Source organism: Rhipicephalus sanguineus, chromosome 10, assembly GCF_013339695.2.
Source record: "Rhipicephalus sanguineus isolate Rsan-2018 chromosome 10, BIME_Rsan_1.4, whole genome shotgun sequence".
In the NCBI taxonomy this organism is placed as follows: Eukaryota; Metazoa; Arthropoda; class Arachnida; order Ixodida; family Ixodidae; genus Rhipicephalus; species Rhipicephalus sanguineus.
Genome location: NC_051185.1, coordinates 11,789,548 through 11,809,104, shown reverse-complemented (window position 1 = coordinate 11,809,104; position 19,557 = coordinate 11,789,548). Strand labels below are relative to the sequence as shown.

Genomic DNA, 19,557 nt, shown 5'->3' with positions numbered 1-19,557 from the left:
GAACGCCCATGCAGGTACACAAAACAGCGCTGTAAGAACGACAGCAATGCAAGAGGGTCAAGAAGACAAAAGACCGGGAGGGTCTATAGGTTAAGCGAGTGCTGGGTCAGAATAGTCCGCTCACTGTGTTACTGATCAGACAAGCGAGAACGGATCACACAAGTATAGTTGTAGTTAGCAACCACACTAGGGGTAAAGCATAGGCAGAGACCTTATCTACAACAGGCACCATTATTCTTCGAGGACAACACCCATGAATAAAGACGTATCTAATCCATTACGTTTAAAACGAAATGCAGAAAACCATAGGCAGTAACTATCGACGCATGCGTATTGCCGTGCGCCCAAGAAGAGGTTGTGATTAGCTAAAGCGTGCGCACGAACCGTTCTTCAAAGAGGGAATGGAGGAGGAGGAGGAGGAGGAGGAGGAGGAAGGAAATGAATGAAAGGCAGGGAGGTTAACCAGACGCGCGTCCGGTTTGCTACCCTACACTGGGGGATAGCGATGAAGGGATTAAAAGAAAGAAAGAAGAGAGAAGAAGGCACTATCAGGGCACTTATGCGCCTGTCCATTGAATGCCTACAAGCGGTCGCTTAAACCAGTCGATCTTAAAAATAGTAGCAATGCTCGCGTCGCTTTGTTCTGCGCAATGCGCTGAACAAGCTAGACGATAGACCGTTTTCCGAAGAGAAGATCCTCGGATCGTGGCCCTACGCATCACAGGCCAACAAAGAGGGAATGGTTCTTGCGATAAGCAACTGACGTCAACCATTGGCGTGCGCGCGGGGGGGGGGGGGGGGGGGGGGGCTGCCCTCCATACGCGCATAATTATGATGCCAAAACCGAACTTCAAAGTCCGCAGTTTATACGTTTCAGGGTGAGTGGCTACCTTGAATTACAGCGGCAGGACCCGTCTTCTAGATTATTCTTTCTCTTCTTTCAGATGGGAAGATTATTGTAAGTCTATAGCCCGCCGCCTGAGCACACAGGAAAGGAATAAACAGGTGCTATTAAATTCGAGGAGAGCAACCGTACAAACGTGATGCGATGTGTCTGCGTTTATGCAGACCGTCTCTACATGTATACGGCAACAAACTTATTTTGATAGTGGTGGCCTGCACGTAACAAAAGTGGGCCCCCTTGTCGACTTCGGCTGCCGGGATGGCGGAAACGATGGTGCCACCTTTAAGTCGAAGTCCGACAAGCGCGCAGCATCCGTCAGCCTCAAGACAAGACAGGAAGCGGCTGAGACAAAGAAGTTGAAGATATGGAAAGAGTGGCCCATGTTCTTTGGGGGGGGGGGGGTCCTCTGCCTGTTACGGATTTCTGCGGGCGCGGTTCACATAAGATAGCGTAAAGGCCGCGGTTTCCGGTAGTGGAGAAGCAGCGAGCTATACACTGCTCCACACACACAAACAAGTGGATGCGATTACACGGGATGGCATCATGTTAGCCTCAAAGATCGTGGCGGTGACTATAGAAGCAGTGATGTGTATGCACGAAGGGAGGGGGTGCCAGAAAAGCCAGAGAGTGGCTTAAATGTCTTCCTCATATACGTATACGTCGCCTTGTGTGTGTGTATGCGTGTGTGCGCGCGCGCGTGTGTGTGTGCGTGTCCGTACCTTGACGCCGAGTCGAAGCAATTAAAACATAAATGAAGACGATTCAGTGCATGACTAGCTAGAAAAAGATGCTGAAACGAATTTTGAGAAGGGAAACATAAGTACAAAGCTACGCATCTCAAGGGACATTCGAAACAAAACCAAAGCCTAGACAAACCCATCTGCTTCAGCAGTACTAAATGATGGGCTAGTCGGGTTGGTATGTTAACAACAAAAAGAGTAGTGACGTGAAAAACTCAGTTTCCCTTATGCATTCGCTAAGACGACTCGAAAGCGAAAGCCATCTTTTTCTTCTCAGACGATGCACTGATCCACCCCCTGTCACTCTCCAAAAACTTACTGCACCTAACGTGGTACTGCCTCAGGGATCGGAGGCACTGCAAGCTTTCTGCCCCTCACCTGGTTTTGCGTTGCCTCCATGATCTGCCCATCTTTGAGCAAGCGAAGATGTCATACGATGAAGTCAAAATTTTTTGGCTTTCTGTGATGTCATCACGAGATGAATTTTTGCATCACTCGGGTGGACGCTGCCGATGCCGACGGTCAATTTTCTCGTTTGACGAGGCGTCGCTTTCGCCTTAATAAACCGAACAAGTATCTACTTGCCAATCAATCTAAAGCTGCCTTTATGACTGCCGTTAACCCTGCCAGCCATAAGCGCAATACGGCAAATTGCCTTCTAAACGACTAGCGAAATTCAAGGCTGCACGTTGCACCCGGGGAAAGTTCATAGGCGATGGTTCAGGGCGTTCCTCACACGTGTCTATCCTAAGGCGAGGCCAGACACGCACGCACAGTACTGCATTTTTCTTTTCCTTGTCGGCAGGTATAACAGGCAGCAGGCAGCTATCTTCAGGCATGAGCAGAGTCGCAGCAACAAGTGCTAAGGCGATGGGCCCTGCTTGCAGGGTGTTGCACGGCGTCTTACACCTGCCGCTGGGCGGGACAGGCAGACGGGGCAACCTGCTCCACGCGTCCGTGTACACCGTGGGCAATACACGGACGCCCACGCGAACGTCGGGGAGCTCGGAGCGATTAATTCTCGGCGGGAGCCAACGCGAGCAGGGGCGTCGATTTCCGCGAAGCGAAATCTCACGACGCAGCGAGGCTTTCGGAAGGGAGTGCGTGCTGGAGGAGCGTTGAACTCCTTACCGGTTGTTGTCTTCTTCATCATCGACGACACGGAGCGAAGAAAATACAAACTACGGGAAGTGTCGTGGTTATTGAAGTACCGAGCACCGCCGCCACGCATTTATTTTTATTTCGAAAGCCTGCCCTTCGGCATAGTACTACGCGATATCATAAATACACATACAAGTTTGCTTCACGTACGACGTCCAACCTTGTGCCGTAGAACGTTGCAGAACCGTGGCGTTCTCAAACGCCTCGCAGTTTTTGGCCCAGCGAGCGCTGAACGGAATAACATAAGCGGCAGCAGCACACTACTCTGTCCTGTCGTCACTGTGTCGTTTTTTTTATGCTAAAGGTTACTATAATAGTACCACTGCTCAGTGACGTAGGCAGGAGGAGGTGTTAGGGGTCATGACTATCCGAACCCCCCCCCCACCCCTCGAAAATATTTCTCGTGCTTTAGTTTTTAGGCCAATACTGAAATATGTGAACGCCCTCACAGTGAGCACCAGTTGCCAGTCTTTTGCAGACCTATTTAAAGCAACTAATTGAAACAAATTCTCTCATGATTACATGTAAGCAGATTCCTTTACTCACACAAGAAACTAAGTCAGTGCAAGTGTTTCAAAATGGCAACCGTTGTACTCGCAAACGCAACCCCTACGCCTCCACACCCACGAAAAATATTCGTGGGTGCGGCCCTGCTACTGCGACTATTACTACTAATACTATCATAACTACTGCTACTTAGTAGACTACTGCTATTTACTACTACTAGCTATGTTATTCGCAGCACCAAATACCCTGTAGAAGCAGTAATACCCTGGACATCATCGAATTTCGCTATGCTCTCAAATTCTGTAATGGCGGCATTTCGAGCCAATCAGACACGTCGAAACAGCCCTCTGGACTAGTTAGAGCTGGCAAGATGGTGTATGTCTCTCCCCCCCCCCCCCCTTCCCCGCCTACACACACACGCACGCGATGCAGATTGAGAGCGACACACCAGCTTCAAAATTCATATCTGAATGCATATAAGGCGGATAATCATAGAAAACACCATCAGCGAGCACGTGCGAACAGTACCGTCGAAATGCCAGCGTGAATTGAAAATACGGTCATATTTCGCGCCCTTACAGTCGTGCCACCTACAGCGTACGAAAAAAAAAAAATAGGGCAAGAAATCTGGTCATTGCACAGTTCAAAAATACGAAGCAATGGGATGAGGTGTGAAGCGATAATATAAAAAATAAAGTAATAAGGACCATATGTGGTCTCAGAGAAGCGCGAAGGCACTGATCCCTGCAGACTGCCTCGGCAAAGGCTTGTCAACGCTTGGCGTCGCCGTAGGGCCATGTGACGATGACGACAGCCACGACCGCGCCGAACGCAGAACCGCACACGACGTCCAACGAGAAGTGCTGGTGCTGAAGCACCCTCTGTAAGCACACCAACAAGACGAGCGCGCCTAGATCCACAGCCAGGAGTGCAGCACGACACGGCTGGTCGAAGCCAACAAACCTGCGCAGTACGGTTATATATACTGCGGTGAAATCCACTGCTACAAACTGACATCGGTAGCAAATGGAAGTCTATTTGTACCTCAACAGCTCGGGGTCACGTGACACGAGTAGAAACGTCACCTATGACGCCAGTGGTATAGACAGGCACGTCGCTGCCTGCTCTGGCTGTGATGACGTTGGAATAATATAGCGAGAACCGCGAAGCGACAACGCCTATAGCCTACAGCCCCATGCCACACCTAGCGGCCTTCCAGCCTTTCCTTTCTCCTGTGCCTTCCTTCGTTCCTTCCTAGGAACTTATTCGCCATGTTCAATGCAATGAATCTTATAGAATGTTGGTTTGGTGTTCGGCAAAAACGGTGGTTCCGACACACTGCGAATCAGAGTTTAACCAGACAAGACACATAACTACTATTAGTGCAGTGGCCCATCACAGTATGTTTTAAGTGCTGGTTGACGGCGATGTTAAATTCACTTTCCAATTTTTGTTGAACGAGAAGATTCACGCAATACAAAGAAGAAAAAGATTCTGTGGTGATTTAGTAGTAAACGCGAAAGAAATGCCTTACTTTAATGCTTAATCAGATAATTTAATGCTTTCGTTACTTAATGTCTTACTTTAATGTCTTGACTAATTACCTTTAATTACTCCTAACTACATTCGATTACGTTGATAACCACACGACAGTCAGTGCTTGTAATAAGCGAATAAATGCGGTAGCCTTCACGCAGCAGGCTCGCCCCGTCCATTTCTGAGGTCCTCGTGCCTGTGAGCTCCGCGCGATCAAGAAAGTCATCATCAACATCAGTCTGACACGCCCACTGCAGGGCAAAGGCCTTTCAAATGTTTTGCCAATCAACCCGGTCCTCTCTGCCTGCTGCGGCCAAGAAGAGTCAATACTGAACTTTGATACATTTCCAGCGCTTAAGCGAAAAACTTGAAGACCGGCTTTCTTACTTTGCCTTTTTCTTTCCGTGTCTGCACGTTTCTAACACGAAAGTGTTTTATGCCGGGGCCCACCACGGCTCCACTGACGCATTTTCGTCACGGATATGACGTAAAATATGAAGACTAACATATGGAAAAGAATAACTATAAGAAAAAGTTCCATCACCGGGAGTCGAACTTACGACCTCTCGATCGCCAGCGCGCAGCGCGAAACGACTCCGCCACAGACGGCATGTTCTCTGCTATGCTAACGGCGAGCTATTTATGCACACCATTTGCCGGTGGCGGTACTCAGAGATCGGCGGTACAGCGTGTTTTCGTTATCACTAGCGAGATGGCGCGAAGGGCTCGAAGAGCGTTTAGAAGAGCGCGCTTTAAAATTCGTCCCCCACGCGGATTAGCGCGCGCCTCGACAGGGCGTGGTCGCTCGTGCGGGCGCTTATCTCGTGATCTCGGTGGTTTGTACGTCTTACGCTCTGCCTGCAAGTTTCCGGTGAGAGCACGAAGGTCACGTCGCTCACTGCAGCGGGCGCTTTTGCGAAAGAAGCGCGCTGCTCACACAGAAATAAGTTACAACTGTGACAGTTCGCGCTCATCGTGTGTATGTTCGTTCCGCGCGTCCATTCTGCTTGAGCAGCGCATTGCAAGTTTCGAGTGGCTTGTCGTTCTTCGCGTAACATTACAATTTGATGCTGTATCCCCTTATGAAAATGAGTCTTGAGTGTCTAGTGTCGACTAGGTGCGCTCCTAATGAGTCACTAGACAGACATTAGACATGCAAAGCCTAATGTCGTTTAACATTAAGTGTACATCGGAGAGTCAAATGACCATGTGCACTTTAATTTCTGGTGACTGAAGTGTTCAGACTTTCAGTTGCCGTTCCTAATGTCAAAACGCGCATCACAACAAAGAAGTTAAAAAGCCTTAATCGCCGCCGTAAAATCAGTTTATCACAATAGACAAGTTCGTCTTTCAGAGACTACAAGCAATAAACAATTTGTGTTGCAATGTACACAAATATCGTGTTTCAGTAGAATGCGTAAATATTTTACATATATCGCCCATGCATCGGCGATCGAAGAATTGCTGACGACCGCAGCAATGTTCATTATATTACCTGCCGTATAATAGAAGTAAGCATTTCCTTATTTTTAAAAGGCATGAGTCGATCACATATGCAAATATGAACAGATATGATCAAGTGACACTGCGAACACTCGCTCAGGGGCCCGTGTTGCCCATTTGTCCAGTAGAAATTAACGGAGGAGAGTGGGGATTACCCGCACGGCGTCGCGAAGGATTTTGGGGGGCGGAGAAGAATTGGAACTGTGGACAATGGGTGACGTACAGAAAAAAAGTTCGTTATTGTTGTGATAAAAATTAGGGACTGTTCTTATGCATGGTGCACTTATAATATATGTCCAAAACAGAATGTTGTTGGTTGCAAAGATACGCGGACAAGCGTTTTTCGCAACCTCAAACTACTGTCTCTATCTCTCCTCGCTGTTGCAACGCTGGTCAGAAGCAGCCGACAACCAAAGTTCGATTTGGCCCAACGTCGCGTACATCCTTCTCCCGCCCCGCCTCCTCGTAATGTCGTCTCCACGCGACTCTCTTCCGTTCTCCACGGCGTCAACTCCTCTCTCCCTTCACTCCTTCCTTGTCCCATTCACCTCCTCTGTGTGCAACGTTGGGTGTCGCCTATCACACCCTACCCATTCCCTCCTCCTATCATAATCCCTACCTCTTTCTATCCACGGGAGAGGGCAGTAACTTGAAACAAAAAAGCGTTTCTTTTGAGTAAGGACTCAGAGATGACCGTCGTCTGCGATGCGAGTTTGAAAACTGCCCATTTCTAACTTTCATTTCTCCAAAACAAAATGTATAGTTGTATAACAAAATCGAACAGCCATAACACATTCCCAACATGCACACACGGGTTAAAAAAAGCCATAAATACACTTTTTTTATGTACAGTGACAAATAAAAACAACATTGCTTTATTTTCTACGGAGCGCTGTTTGAAGAGAGGGTCAGCGCGCACCAAGGAGATATTTATATTTGTTTTCATTTATGCAGCGTCATTTCGCGTTTTTGCACTTGTGAAAACGTCGCACCTTTTACGTGCACCTCACAGTCAAAATAGCGCCTTCGTCTTCAAGTGAGCGCTCGTCAACCTCCACCTTTCCCGACGACTCGCCTAGGGAGCTTCTGACGAATTTCACTAGCAAATGGCTGTATAAGCCTGAGACGGCCGCTCGAACAATGAAATGGCCGTCACATGAGGTACGGAAGGTTCACAAATCAAAACTAAATTCGAAACGCGCGCCGAACCGGACTATTTCGCGGAGCAGTACATGTGCAGTAGCTCCGCCTGTACCGTAGCCTTCCCTTCATTGCCAAGAAAAGTTGTCCTTGGGGGCGCTTTAGTTGTTTGACGGGTGCACGGTGCGCGCGGTTTGTGTGTGTGTGTGTGCCATGCTGTGTTCTGCAATGCTTCGTTACCACGTTTATCGATTATGCACGTTGGTTACTTGATTCAATGTCAAGTGTACCTTCCAAGACGATCTAGGTCCTAGTCTCGTGACTGAAGGCGAGTGCGGACGTACAGCAGCCTTTTGACAGTTGTTTGACGGGTGCACGGTGCGCGCGGTTTGTGTGTGTGTGTGCCATGCTGTGTTCTGCAATGCTTCGTTACCACGTTTATCGATTATGCACGTTGGTTACTTGATTCAATGTCAAGTGCACCTTCCAAGACGATCTAGGTCCTAGTCTCGTGACTGAAGGCGAGTGCGGACGTACAGCAGCCTCTTGACAAGTCTGTCGCCGAGTGTACGGTACATTGTGGACTGTAAAGCTGAAGAGTGCACAGTGGATGCCTGATTTTGGTAAGTTCTAGAATATTTCTGAATTACACAGCTAGGTTACTTCATTACATGACGTCTTTTACGCAGGAACCGAGTGTGATCGTCTGGGCGGTGTGTTCACTCTGCGGGGATGATGGCCAGAGGAAGGATGATAGACAGGTATGTTTTACGCTATGCTCAATGCTTTCTGTGCACTTTATACGGTTGTATGAAGCACTCACCATGTGCGTTCACTACCTACAACTGCAACGGGTGGATGAAGGCGCGTTGCTTTGCGCGATACTCCGCTCGCTTCTGTAACGCAAGCGTTTCTTGTCATGGCGCTCTTCTTCCTTGGCTGTTTTTCGATTCCAAGAATGCCTGTCGCTCGGCCCGCCCGCTTCCCGCTGCTGCTTCTCTACTCGGGAACTGGTTGACCTTGGGGACGCCTGCGCGATGTATGTGTCGCAGGGAGGGCAACACTCGCCCTTTTGGGCGTAGGGGACCGGAGGGGGGAGGTGAGGTAGGAGGGAAGGACTGAGAGCATGGCTCTTTCCCGGAGAGGGGACGGGTCGCGACCGAGGAGAGAGAGAAAGTGGCCCGCTCTTGGCATTCCGCCGCTCAGAAGCGATCGTAAACCGAAGGAAGAATAATTTGCAAGATTTTTTGTATCCGAGTTGTGATTCTGTAAATAAACTTCTTAGCGTCGTCGACAGTTATTGAAATCGACTACAGCTGTATACTGCACGAGATCATCGCCTGAAGCTACTTGTACGATGGCTTATCACTTCGGAAATAGAACTGCTTTAAACATAACGTTCATCGCCTAGCCTTCTCATGATGCAGGTACAAATGAAGTAACTTTTCAGGAAACTCAGTAATAATTGGCATGTAGTACGCGGGGAGGAAGATATAAAAACACGCTGCGGCTGCACATGCGCGCGCGGTGCTCTTCAGTGGCGTGTGTTTGTGGCTTTCTCCGCGACTACTGCACCGCGCTTGTTTTTGTTAGAAGTTAGTTGCACTATGGTTAGGATTTTAATCTGACTGTGCAAGGTCGTTGCTACGAGAAACGAACTTGCGTTGGGTGAACCCACTTGAAGATAATACAAGTCAGTGAATTACGTTATATTCTGGTACTAACACCATGTGTACAGTAATTTGAAAGAGCACAAGATGTATATAATTATCAATTCTAGACAAATGTGCCAGTTGCGTTTGGCAAGGTGCCCTTTGTTGCAATTTGAGAAAAATGATGTGAAATATTTTTCCCGTCGTTATATTGCTTCCTGAAGCATACTGGTTTATATTAACAGAAGTTGTTGTAATGGTTAAGCAGCACTGTTCCAAGAGCTTTTTATCCACTGTGCTGGGGTGGCAAAAGCACACCTCAATTATGTGCTTATCTAAAGTTCATGTTTCTTTTGTGAGCTTTTCTTAAGGCAGCATGAAACTGAAAAAGCGCTCTTATTTGCAGGTTGTGCGACTAAGACGTAGCATTCATTGTGAGAGTGCTACTTTAATTTTATGAAGTAATTATTATGGGAAACAAATCTAAATTCTCATATGTAACTATGTGTGCAGAAGTTTAGAGAAGGCTGACAAAAGTGGTTAACGGTTTTTTTTTATGGCTTGCAGCACTACAAATTCAAGCCGATATTCCAGGCATTGATTGGCTTTAACACGACTAGAATTACTTTCCTAAACGGCTCAAATTCATCATATAATACAATATGTAAAGCTCGGCATTATGGAGTGTGCACATGGGCCACACATACTCTTATTTTATCAATTTATGCATTTTATATTGTGTAGCAGAGCTGATGTAATTTTCGTCATTTAAATGACCTATATCGTAATCTGCGTTCTCCAACCACATAGTGTTTACTAAGTACATAAGTTTCTGAAAGTTCGGCTTGCAATGGCACCATTACAGTTGTCTGCCATGAGCCGTTGCTCAGGTTATACTTGTTCTTATAGCGCAATCTGAGTCCATCATTCAAGGCCCTTGCTGGTATATAAACATAGACTTGCCTGAATACATTGTATGTATTGTGTGTGAGCTGTAAGGTCTGTGTGGTGTGCCAACTCATGAATGTTTTCTGGTATCCTTAACATATGTACCCGGTGATCTCACCTGTTCGTGGAACTGAAGCAGACGACAGCTTGCAGACGAAGATGGGAGCGTTCTACCTGTGAGCCTGGTCGAGCTTATATTTTATGGTAGGCATTTGTTTCAATCTTTACAAAAAGCTTCAACATGTTGCGTCTGCTCATGAACCTATTGCAACTTTTTTGAGGGAATTCTAAGATCAAAGAAACAAGACCCTAGACGTAACTCCATTAATGTATACTTGATGCTGGACTTGACCTTCTGTGTTGTTTTCCTGTTTTCTTACAGGATTTGCTGAAAGTTTCTATTGGAAATGCGATATAAGATGCAATTTTGACTAACTCTAACTTCACAAAAGTGCTTTTTGTCAACTACCTGCACGGGGCCTTGGCAGTACATCTAAGTGTTCTAATGTGCACGATGTGTTGGATAAAGTTTTCTTTGCAACTCTTATATATTTACTGCGATCTTTCGTGCAGGATACACATGCATGGATACACATACATGGATTCCCTACAAGGACCCTGCGCATCAAAAGCAATCTGTCATCAATGTTAAGTAGACAGATTAAACGAAACGAAGATATGACAGGTGTACACCATATTTTTCTTTCATTTAACCTCTGCATGTTTCCCAGTCAATAAATGTTTTTATCCATTTTCTTTTGTTGAGAAATGTCTTTGTACAGCACAAGTGTCGTAGAAGGTGCATACATGCACTTTTGTATGATGCTTGGCTGCATGTGTATCAACCAGCAAACACATTGTCAGGCACAACTAATATGTGATTCCGTACTATCATCCGGACATATCATAAATCTTATCATGCACTGTAATAGTTCTGTTTCAGGAATGTTATGAATGTCATTGGCCACGAAGCACAAGCTTGGCCGAGGGTCATTGCAAACAGGATGTTTCATACACACAAGAAAGTCACTCATAAGGACACATTAGAATGACGGTGGCCAATATGTTTTTGAATGGCATTATGAGTACATTAAAACAATTCTGAAGAAATACATTAGAGAATCAAATGAGTGTTGATGTCAAAGGTCGTTTCATGCTCACTAGACTATCACATGTTAATACGCATCGGACTATCACATGTTAATCCGCATCAGACTATCACATGTTAATACGCATCAGAATGATCGGCCAATATGTTTTTGAATGGCATTTCAAATACATTACAAAATTCTAAAGGGACACATTAGAGCGTCAAATGACTGAAATGTCAGAAGTCATTAGACTTTCTTTTTGAACTCGTCTCACATTTTCATAAGGGTCATTCATTCCTTCGCGCTTGGGGCGAAAGAATGCACAACAAACGCTCAACTACGTCTGTGAAGACACGCTTCACTTTCGTGTTATGCCGATTCCTATGACAGAAGGATCAGCTATGTTTTTCCTATTTCTCTGAAAGCGGCTCTGAAACACCTTTTGAGCATGGTCAGAAAACGCTGTCGATCGGTAGCTGAGGATTCAGAGAACATGCGAGCCGAGCATTACGGCGAAGCGTGCGGCCTGGAATAAGCAATTAATTCTTAATGTCAGCTAGAAATCGCTCTCTTGTCTCGACAAATGATGCTGTAAACCGATATGACCGCGCCATACACCCAAGGTCCACGGCAATTGGCTGGTTTGAGCATTGTGAGCTGCACAGCTGCCACGACCGCCGCGGGATGGCGCGTCGTGCCCGCGTGCTCTAGAGTTACTGTATATGCTACCTTTAGGTAAAGGTAGCATATACAGTAACTCTAGCGTGCTCGCCCGCGATCAGAGCGTTCGAAGACAAAATTGGTCGCGTATCTGCGTTCTTCGCTGCAAATGTCGTCGAAAGTAGGGGTGTGCGAGTAGTGAAATTTCACCTCGAATCGAATTCGAATCGAATAGTGCCGAATACTGGCCAAAAATATCGAATCGAATAGTATATTTACACGAAGTGTGTACCGCCAGTTACGGCAAGACAAAGAAAAAATCAGGGACGCTACGGCGTGCCGACAGTTTTATTACGCACTTGTTCGAGAGTGGCTTTTGTTTCAGTTTTTATGGGCGCGCAAGCATGTTGATAGAAGAGCCGCCAAACCACTCAGCAGCGCCACTCCAAACCTCCTAACGACTAACAGAGGGGGTTACGGTAGCTAGTTTTTTCCCCATGGTCGCGCAATACGGCTCATCTGACAACAGTAATGTTGTGCTTCATCGCCATGGGTGAAGCTCCGGGCCCAAAAATCTTCGGGCGCCCGTTCACAGCAGCGTTTTAACTGCGTCCCGAAACGATGGAAGTTTCTGAACGAGTGTTTCGGTGCGGCAGCGGCGACTGCCCAGCGTGAACAAATATTTACATGCAAAGCCAATGACCGAGGGTTTCGCAGGCCAAAGTCAAGGCGTTTTACGGCGCTTGGGGCATACGCGACCGAACTACGCAAGAAGTCCGTGCCTTCGTTTCGGGAACGAAGTTGTGAAGGGCTTGACAGTTTTCTCATGTGTTTTTCTACGTGCGGAAATGACAATCTCTTTTAAGATCAGCATGAGCTCACTTTTGAACCAGGATGTCAGTGAAAGTTTTAACGAAAGGCCTAATGTAACGACGTTAGCGTTAGTTTTTGCCACCCCACCCTAACCAAGTTGCACCATTGGCCGTTGTCGCGTTTTAGATATTCGTCCTGTCGAATAATTCGAAACTGCGAATTCGAAAGTCGATACGAATTATTCGATTAGGTACTATTCGATTCGAATTCGATACTCGAGTATTCGCACACCTCTAGTCGAAAGATGATATTCTTCTGCCGGCCGTACTACATAAGTCCTCCTCCACTATGTTGCATCGCCGCATCTGGCTCATAGCGTTGCATTTCAGCGCAGCCTAAGAAACACTAGGGTCTTTAGAATTACGTATCTATGTATTTTCTAGCAAAGGAACACGCCACCTAATACTTATGTATTGATGTTGTGCCTCAGATATACGTAATATTTGCTTTTTGATCGACAATATTCACAGGTATGAACGTCGCTACCAGTTCAAGATGGCTGGGCGTTCAGCAAGGGCTTAAACTTTGGCCGGGTGGCTGAATCGTGTGACAGACAGACACACAGACAGGCAGGCAGAAAGACAGACCAAAATTTCTGCGTTTAAGTTCCCCAAGAAAGACTATCGTCTTTAAAGAAAAGTGCTCAAGGTCATGACGCGCGCGTGGCGTCACTTCTTTTTCCCGTGCCATCCCTCTTTGCTTAGCTCCCAGCGCGCTCGTCGGGACTAGAGAGGAGGCAATTACAGCGTGCGACAAATCCACTTGTAACTCTGCTCGTACTTAACGGATTCCAAAACGTTTTTTTGCGGCAGTCGATTCGTGCGGCAACAAACTCCTTTAATGAAGCCACTCGATGAACTTGCAAAAGTATTTCAGGGCCCCTTTAAGCGCTGGAAATGCATCAGAGTTAAGTATTCCAACTAACCCAGCAAATTGCTTTAAGTAATGTCAATACTTCCCGATGTACTACGCACCTCCGAATGCCATAGACGAACATGAAAACACCCGCGAAGCCCGCAGCGGTGGCGTGGCCCGAGGGAAACGAGTTCCCCGACTTGCGGCTCTTGGGTCCCGTGCACCGATAGTTCCTGACTTCACCAGTGGGCGGTGCCCAAGCGCCGACGTGACGATATTCGGAGCGCTCGCCGCTGCCAAAGACCGAAGGAACGCCTGTGTCGAAGACAACGTGCGAGTCACCACCATGTCCAACTGAAGAAGATATATAGTTATTCACTATTGAGTGACAATAAAGCTATCAAATCTGGTTAGAGCAACCAGTGTCCTGCAACCAGTGAGCAACACCTTTTCACCCGCCGCGGTGGTCTAGTGGTTATGGTGCTTAACAGCTGACCCGAAGGTCGCGTGATCGATTCCCGGCCGCGGCGACCGCATTCCGACGGAGGCAAAATGCTAGAGGCCAATTCACTTAGATTTAGGTGCACGTTAAAGAATTCCAGGTGGTCGAAATTTCCGTAGCCCTAAACTACGGCGTCTTTCGTAACCATTTCGTAGTTTTCGGAGGAAAAACCCAAACAACATGTATTACACCTTTCCGTAGAAAATTGCATGACGACGATAGTTTAACCGCATTTAGCTGCCGTGTTTACACGCGTATACCACCAGCGCTGGTAAATGTGGGATAATTATCAGTATACTCTAATGAAACGTTCCGCATGCTATTCCAAGAATTCTGTATGTTTTAAGTGTAATTCTTACGCGAAATATACAGACTCCCTATATATAAGTATATAAGTCCACATATGTTCATAAGAACAATGAGGAAAGCGTACGTGACTATTGGAATGACATGCGGGACATTTCAGTATAATATATACATATATATATATATATATATATATATATATATATATATATTAGAAATCTGCAGGTCTATACCAGAGAACACGGGATACTATTCAGTTTGCTCCTTGTCGTCAGACTTCGCGCCGCCGGCTCTGACCATGTAAGAGCCTGACGTATTTCGAAATGGCCTATCAGCGAGGACCAACATAATAATAATAACATCTCGGATTTAGCGTCCCAAAACCACGATATGATTATGAGGGGCGCCGTACTGGAGGGCTCCGGAAATTTCGACCACCTGGGGTTCTCTAACGTGCGCCTAAATCTAAGTCTAAAACTAAAACATTTCCGCCTCCGTCGAAAATGCAGCCGCCGCGGCTGGGATTCGATCCCATGATCTTCGGGTGAGCTGTCGAGCGCCATAACCACTAGACCACCATGGCGGGGCAGGGAACACCAACATAGAATAGTATTATGCATTACGTGATACGGTATGCGCCTCCTGTTTCGAGTATTGTAGAATGCTTTAGCGCGCACCTGAGCGCAGCTCCGGGGCCACCGGCTTTCCCGAGCACACGAGCACCTCTGTCCCGTTGGGCAGGCGCACGGCAGGTTGGCAGACGTCGATGAAATGCGGCCTCTTAGCATTTACGCTTATCTGGATGATGTGGACAACGTCACCTGGGAGGAAACGGACGACGAGGCGCGGTTGGTGCAATGTATGCAGTCAGTAGTAGTGATCCTTAATGATGATCGACGCAGATAACTCTTGATATAGTGCAGCTAGGAGTCCCAAAACGAGTTCTTTACAGCGCAGCCGTATATAGAGAGTTTCCGGCGTATTGCGTCCGTAGACAAAACACACGTAGAACAAAAATTTTCAGCGCACCTCATCACTGGTTCCCTCGACCCTTTGCCACCGTTGACGCCTTTTTCACAAATGTCGCGATACTCGGCGGCGGCACGCGCCCGTGCCGCCGCCGAGCACCACGACAACGCGGACAGAAACGTGAATGGACTCGAAAGCAATATGAAGCCGCTTCGGCAAAACGTGCAGCCGCTGCCGTACGCTTCGCTAGCTTCTGTTTGCACAATAGTGGAAGGGCTGATAATTTTTTTCAATCGTAAGTACTCGAGAAACGCTGAGATGACCTGATTGAACAACGACCGATTCGCGGCAGCGCATGTTATTTGCAGAAGGTGCCTAATATCTTTAAAGCTGCGCCGCCTGCGCAGAAATTCAGCACCGACGGCACCTTCTATGTATTCAGGTGTTACCTTGATTTGTCTGACATTAGTTCGCGATATTTAGCCCCCATCGTAGGTGCTTTTGGTGACGTCACAGCTAACGACAAGCGATAACTGGCGATAACAACGATACTTTCCGTATAATAAGTATAATATTTGGAGTTTAACGTCCCAAGACCACGATATGATTATGAGGGACGCCGTAGTGGAGGGCTCCGGAAATTTCGACCAACTGGGGTTCTTTAACGTGCACATAAATGTAAGTACACGGGCCTCAAATATTTTCGCCTCCATCGAAAATGCAGCTGCCGCGGCCGGGATTCGATCCCGCGACCTTCGGGTCAGCAGTCGAGCGCCATAACCACTAGACCACCGTGGCGGAGCCATACTTTGTGTGTTCGTGTGTACGTTTGTATGTGTGCGTGCATATATATACGCAAGCAAAATTGGAAATTTTCGGGGGGGTTTGAACCCCCCCCCCTCCCTTGGCTACGTCCCTAATACAGCATCATCGTAGAAATGAGCGCGAAAAACGGAGACAAGGAAATGACGACACATACACAGCGCAGTGCTACGGACAAACAAACAATGCTGCGGTAGACGCACACGCATCAAAACGGTTGGGTTGGTGCATTCGACGTTTCATGACCTTATTAATTCACGTCGCGATATCCAAAAATAAAACATTTAACAGCCAAAAGTGTCAGCGCCCATGTGCCTTACGTAAAACCGTCTATATAAGCCACCTGAGACGATGAAGCCGATGAATAATCTACGCAGATGCCTGGCTGCCCAGTAGGTGGCATCCGTCCAACTAGCGCCGGGTCGCCACATCTCGTTCACGAACACCACGGCATGCGAAGAGGCCCCTAATACCGCCACGTAAGGAGCTGTGGGCAAGATGTCCTTCTCCTGGGGGGCCTGCAGGGACGGGTCGTCGCAGCGGAACGGGGACGAGGGTGCCTTCCGGATGACTCCTGCGTACGGGAACGACGACTGACAATCGTACGGGACGCCAACACCATATCCCTTTCCGATGTGCGTTATATGATCGACTGTGTATAATTACCTGAACTTTACGTGACTTGATGCGAAGGTTCTGGAGACTCGATTTCAAGTCCATGGAAGTGTTAGAATAAGCTGTACTGTATTTTATAGCAATGAACCGCCAGTACAACGTAATTAATTACCTAATTATTGTGCATTCAGTCGTGCCATATTTGTTCATAAAACGAATTCAGCGACCTACTCAAATTACATGCAATAGTTATCTGCTGGGGCAAGCATTCCTAAAAAAAAGCAAAAAAGAAGTTTTGTAATTCCTGCAGTGGAGAACTCGACTTTCGGTTACCCTTTCCTGCGCGCAAGGCAAGTCTCGTCCTTCTTTCCCACTGAAGGCTGGGACAGGGGAAAGCAGATGTCCTGCAGACGAAGAATGGTACCCTTTCTCGAGACATTAGCTCAAGCTACATACCTTATTCGACGACATATCATCGCTCCAAGCCTCTCTTTTCCGCTGAACTTCGACTTCGATCGTTTGCGGAAGCTATCGTGAGATGAGAGCCCCTGGTTTCTGCACAGTACTCACGGATTAAAGTGCGACAGTGAGAGCGCCTGGCCGCTGGTATACAAGGAGCTCCGCCCGAGGGCACCAGTGGAAGCAAGCTGTTGCATTGTGGTATAGCGCGAAGCAAGAGTGTTCTTTGGCGCATGATTACTGCTGCCTGTCACAAATGAGCTGTTCTATTGTTCACCGTAGCGCCAGCGGTGCGCTGTAATCTTGCCGCGCTTTTATACGCTGACCGAAGTGATTCGCCTGTGCGCACCGTCATTTGGAGCACGCCAGTTTTGCAGCGCACCGCTGGCGCTACGGTGAACACAACAGCTCCTTGGTGACCGGCGGCAGTAATCACGCGCCAAAGAACACACTTGCTTCCACAGGCGCCCACGGGCGGCGCACCTTGTACCAGCGGCCACGCGCTCCCGGTGTCGCCTCTCAATACGCGGCACTGTACCTTCTTTTCTTGATTCATTAGGTTAACCACGTTACTTTCTCCTTTTCTGTAATTATGTACTGCCGCCGCTTTGTCAGGCTTCCTGTTCTTCTGTGCCGATCTCCTAGGCAACTATGTATACTGGCTGCTTGAAATAGATATATATGAATGAATGAATGAATGAATGAATGAATGTTATAGGCTCGAGCGTAGTTCGAGCAGGCTGTTCATATAAGGTATATACCACATACCGGAGATGACGACCACGGCAAAGCCGACGGCGATTCCGACAGCCACGCCGCCCACGATGCCCCTAACGGAGCAGTCGGGCAGCACGGTTGATAAGAAGAGTCTGACCAGTCCACCGAAACTGTCGTCCACTGCGGCAGATCCTCGGTGGGGCACTTCGTGTCCCGACTGAGCACTGACGGCAGCGGTTCCCTGAGCGGCTGTAGGCATCTTCTGCGTCTACGACACAGGCACCCCCAAAGAAAGACACTGAACGAAATAAAATCACAGTTTCGCCGCAAGGGCGGAGCAACGAATGCGATAGCAACAAATTGGAATGTTGTACGAAGTAAGGTTAGCAGCTAACTCTTTTGGATCCGCGATCTCACGTAACTCTACGAAACGCTGGTTTAAGCGAATGCAGACGCTCCAGGGAGCGAAGCGGTTTTCGTGCTGTCTGTCGTCTCAACGCAAAGCAAGCGGCGAGAGCACAGTACGTATACGAGCCGTCTGCTGACGTCTGTCGAGATAGAGCGCGCCAGCGCTCGCAACCGCGCCTTCATGATCAAAGTTCGCAGTTGCTGCTCGACCGACGCTGCGCGGAGCGATGTTATCAATTTGGACTTTATGCGGAACATGACGGCAACGGCAAAAACCCGCTGAGAGCGACCATATAATTGCTATCGCAATAAAACTGCGAGAACTTCCCTAAAGGGAACCGTTGTGCGTCCTAAGCATTAACTGTCCATGCCCTGTATATGGAACGGCAACAGTTCCACATACAGCCAACAGTAGCCCGGCAGTAGCAATTGTCACTTTCATTTTGTGTGTGCACTACAAACACACGCAAGAACATAAAGATAGGGGCCAGATCTACCCCCGCCCCGTTTCCTTTTCTGGCTACGCACTTAACGGCCAGGTGCGTAGCCAGAAAAAAATTTCTGGCTACGCGCCTGGCCAATAGGTTTCGGTGTTCAAAAACTGTCAGGAGCCGTGCTAACTATGCTTCTGCATATAAACGTAGATGACGTAAAGAAAAAAAAGACAATGCTAGCAATTTCGTTTACCTTCGAGTGCTACGCCTATTCTTCTGAACGGCTTCCTTCTCAGTTATGAGTGGACCCGGCTTCAAACCTTGAAAAGCATTGAACGCTATTCGAGGTGTACGTCAAATATGATACAATAATATGTGAAACACGGCAGTCACCCCGCGCCGCTGGGACAGAGCTTCCAGTCCAACTGAATGACCGGCGATCAACAGACAGCACTGACGCAAAAAGAAAATGATGCCACGCTGTCAGCGCAGAGCCCCAAAAAGGTGCCGGCCGAAGGCGAAAGATTAGTGCGTGAAATAGAGGAGAGAAAGCGCGATTACCGGCTGTCATCGACGTGCCTGGAAGACCTGTGCGAAGACGTGCGATGCTCTCGCTCAGCGCGTAGCATAAACGGATGCCGGGACCGGGCAGGAGAACCGTGAACCGCTTTGCATTCGATCGTGGTCGCTCGCGCAATGAATGGCACCACGAGCACGGGAAACATCACTGTTGCCAGGCTCGCGGCACGCTCCCT

General features: G+C 47.8%; 1 protein-coding gene and 1 long non-coding RNA gene across 3 annotated transcripts; one reads left to right on the top strand and one right to left on the bottom strand.

Moving 5' to 3' along the window:
* Positions 1–4,057: 4,057 nt before the first annotated feature.
* Positions 4,058–19,531, bottom strand: LOC119372436 (uncharacterized). Of its 2 annotated transcripts, none has more exons than XM_037642914.2 (5): positions 19,364–19,531; positions 18,012–18,228; positions 16,513–16,743; positions 13,690–13,885; positions 4,058–4,275 (listed from the first exon to the last, which is right to left on the bottom strand). In XM_037642914.2, the coding sequence occupies exons 2-5, from the start codon at positions 18,217–18,219 to the stop codon at positions 4,083–4,085; spliced, it is 828 nt and encodes a 275-aa protein (XP_037498842.1). In that variant the 5' UTR covers positions 18,220–18,228; positions 19,364–19,531; the 3' UTR covers positions 4,058–4,082. The 2 variants fall into 2 exon arrangements, with proteins under 2 accessions (XP_037498842.1, XP_037498843.1); XM_037642915.2 differs by having other exon boundaries at positions 18,012–18,222.
* Positions 8,070–10,823, top strand: LOC125760031 (uncharacterized). Its single transcript, XR_007417693.1, has 3 exons — positions 8,070–8,252; positions 10,231–10,295; positions 10,665–10,823. It is a non-coding gene; the product is annotated as an uncharacterized LOC125760031 (long non-coding RNA).
* Positions 19,532–19,557: the final 26 nt, after the last annotated feature.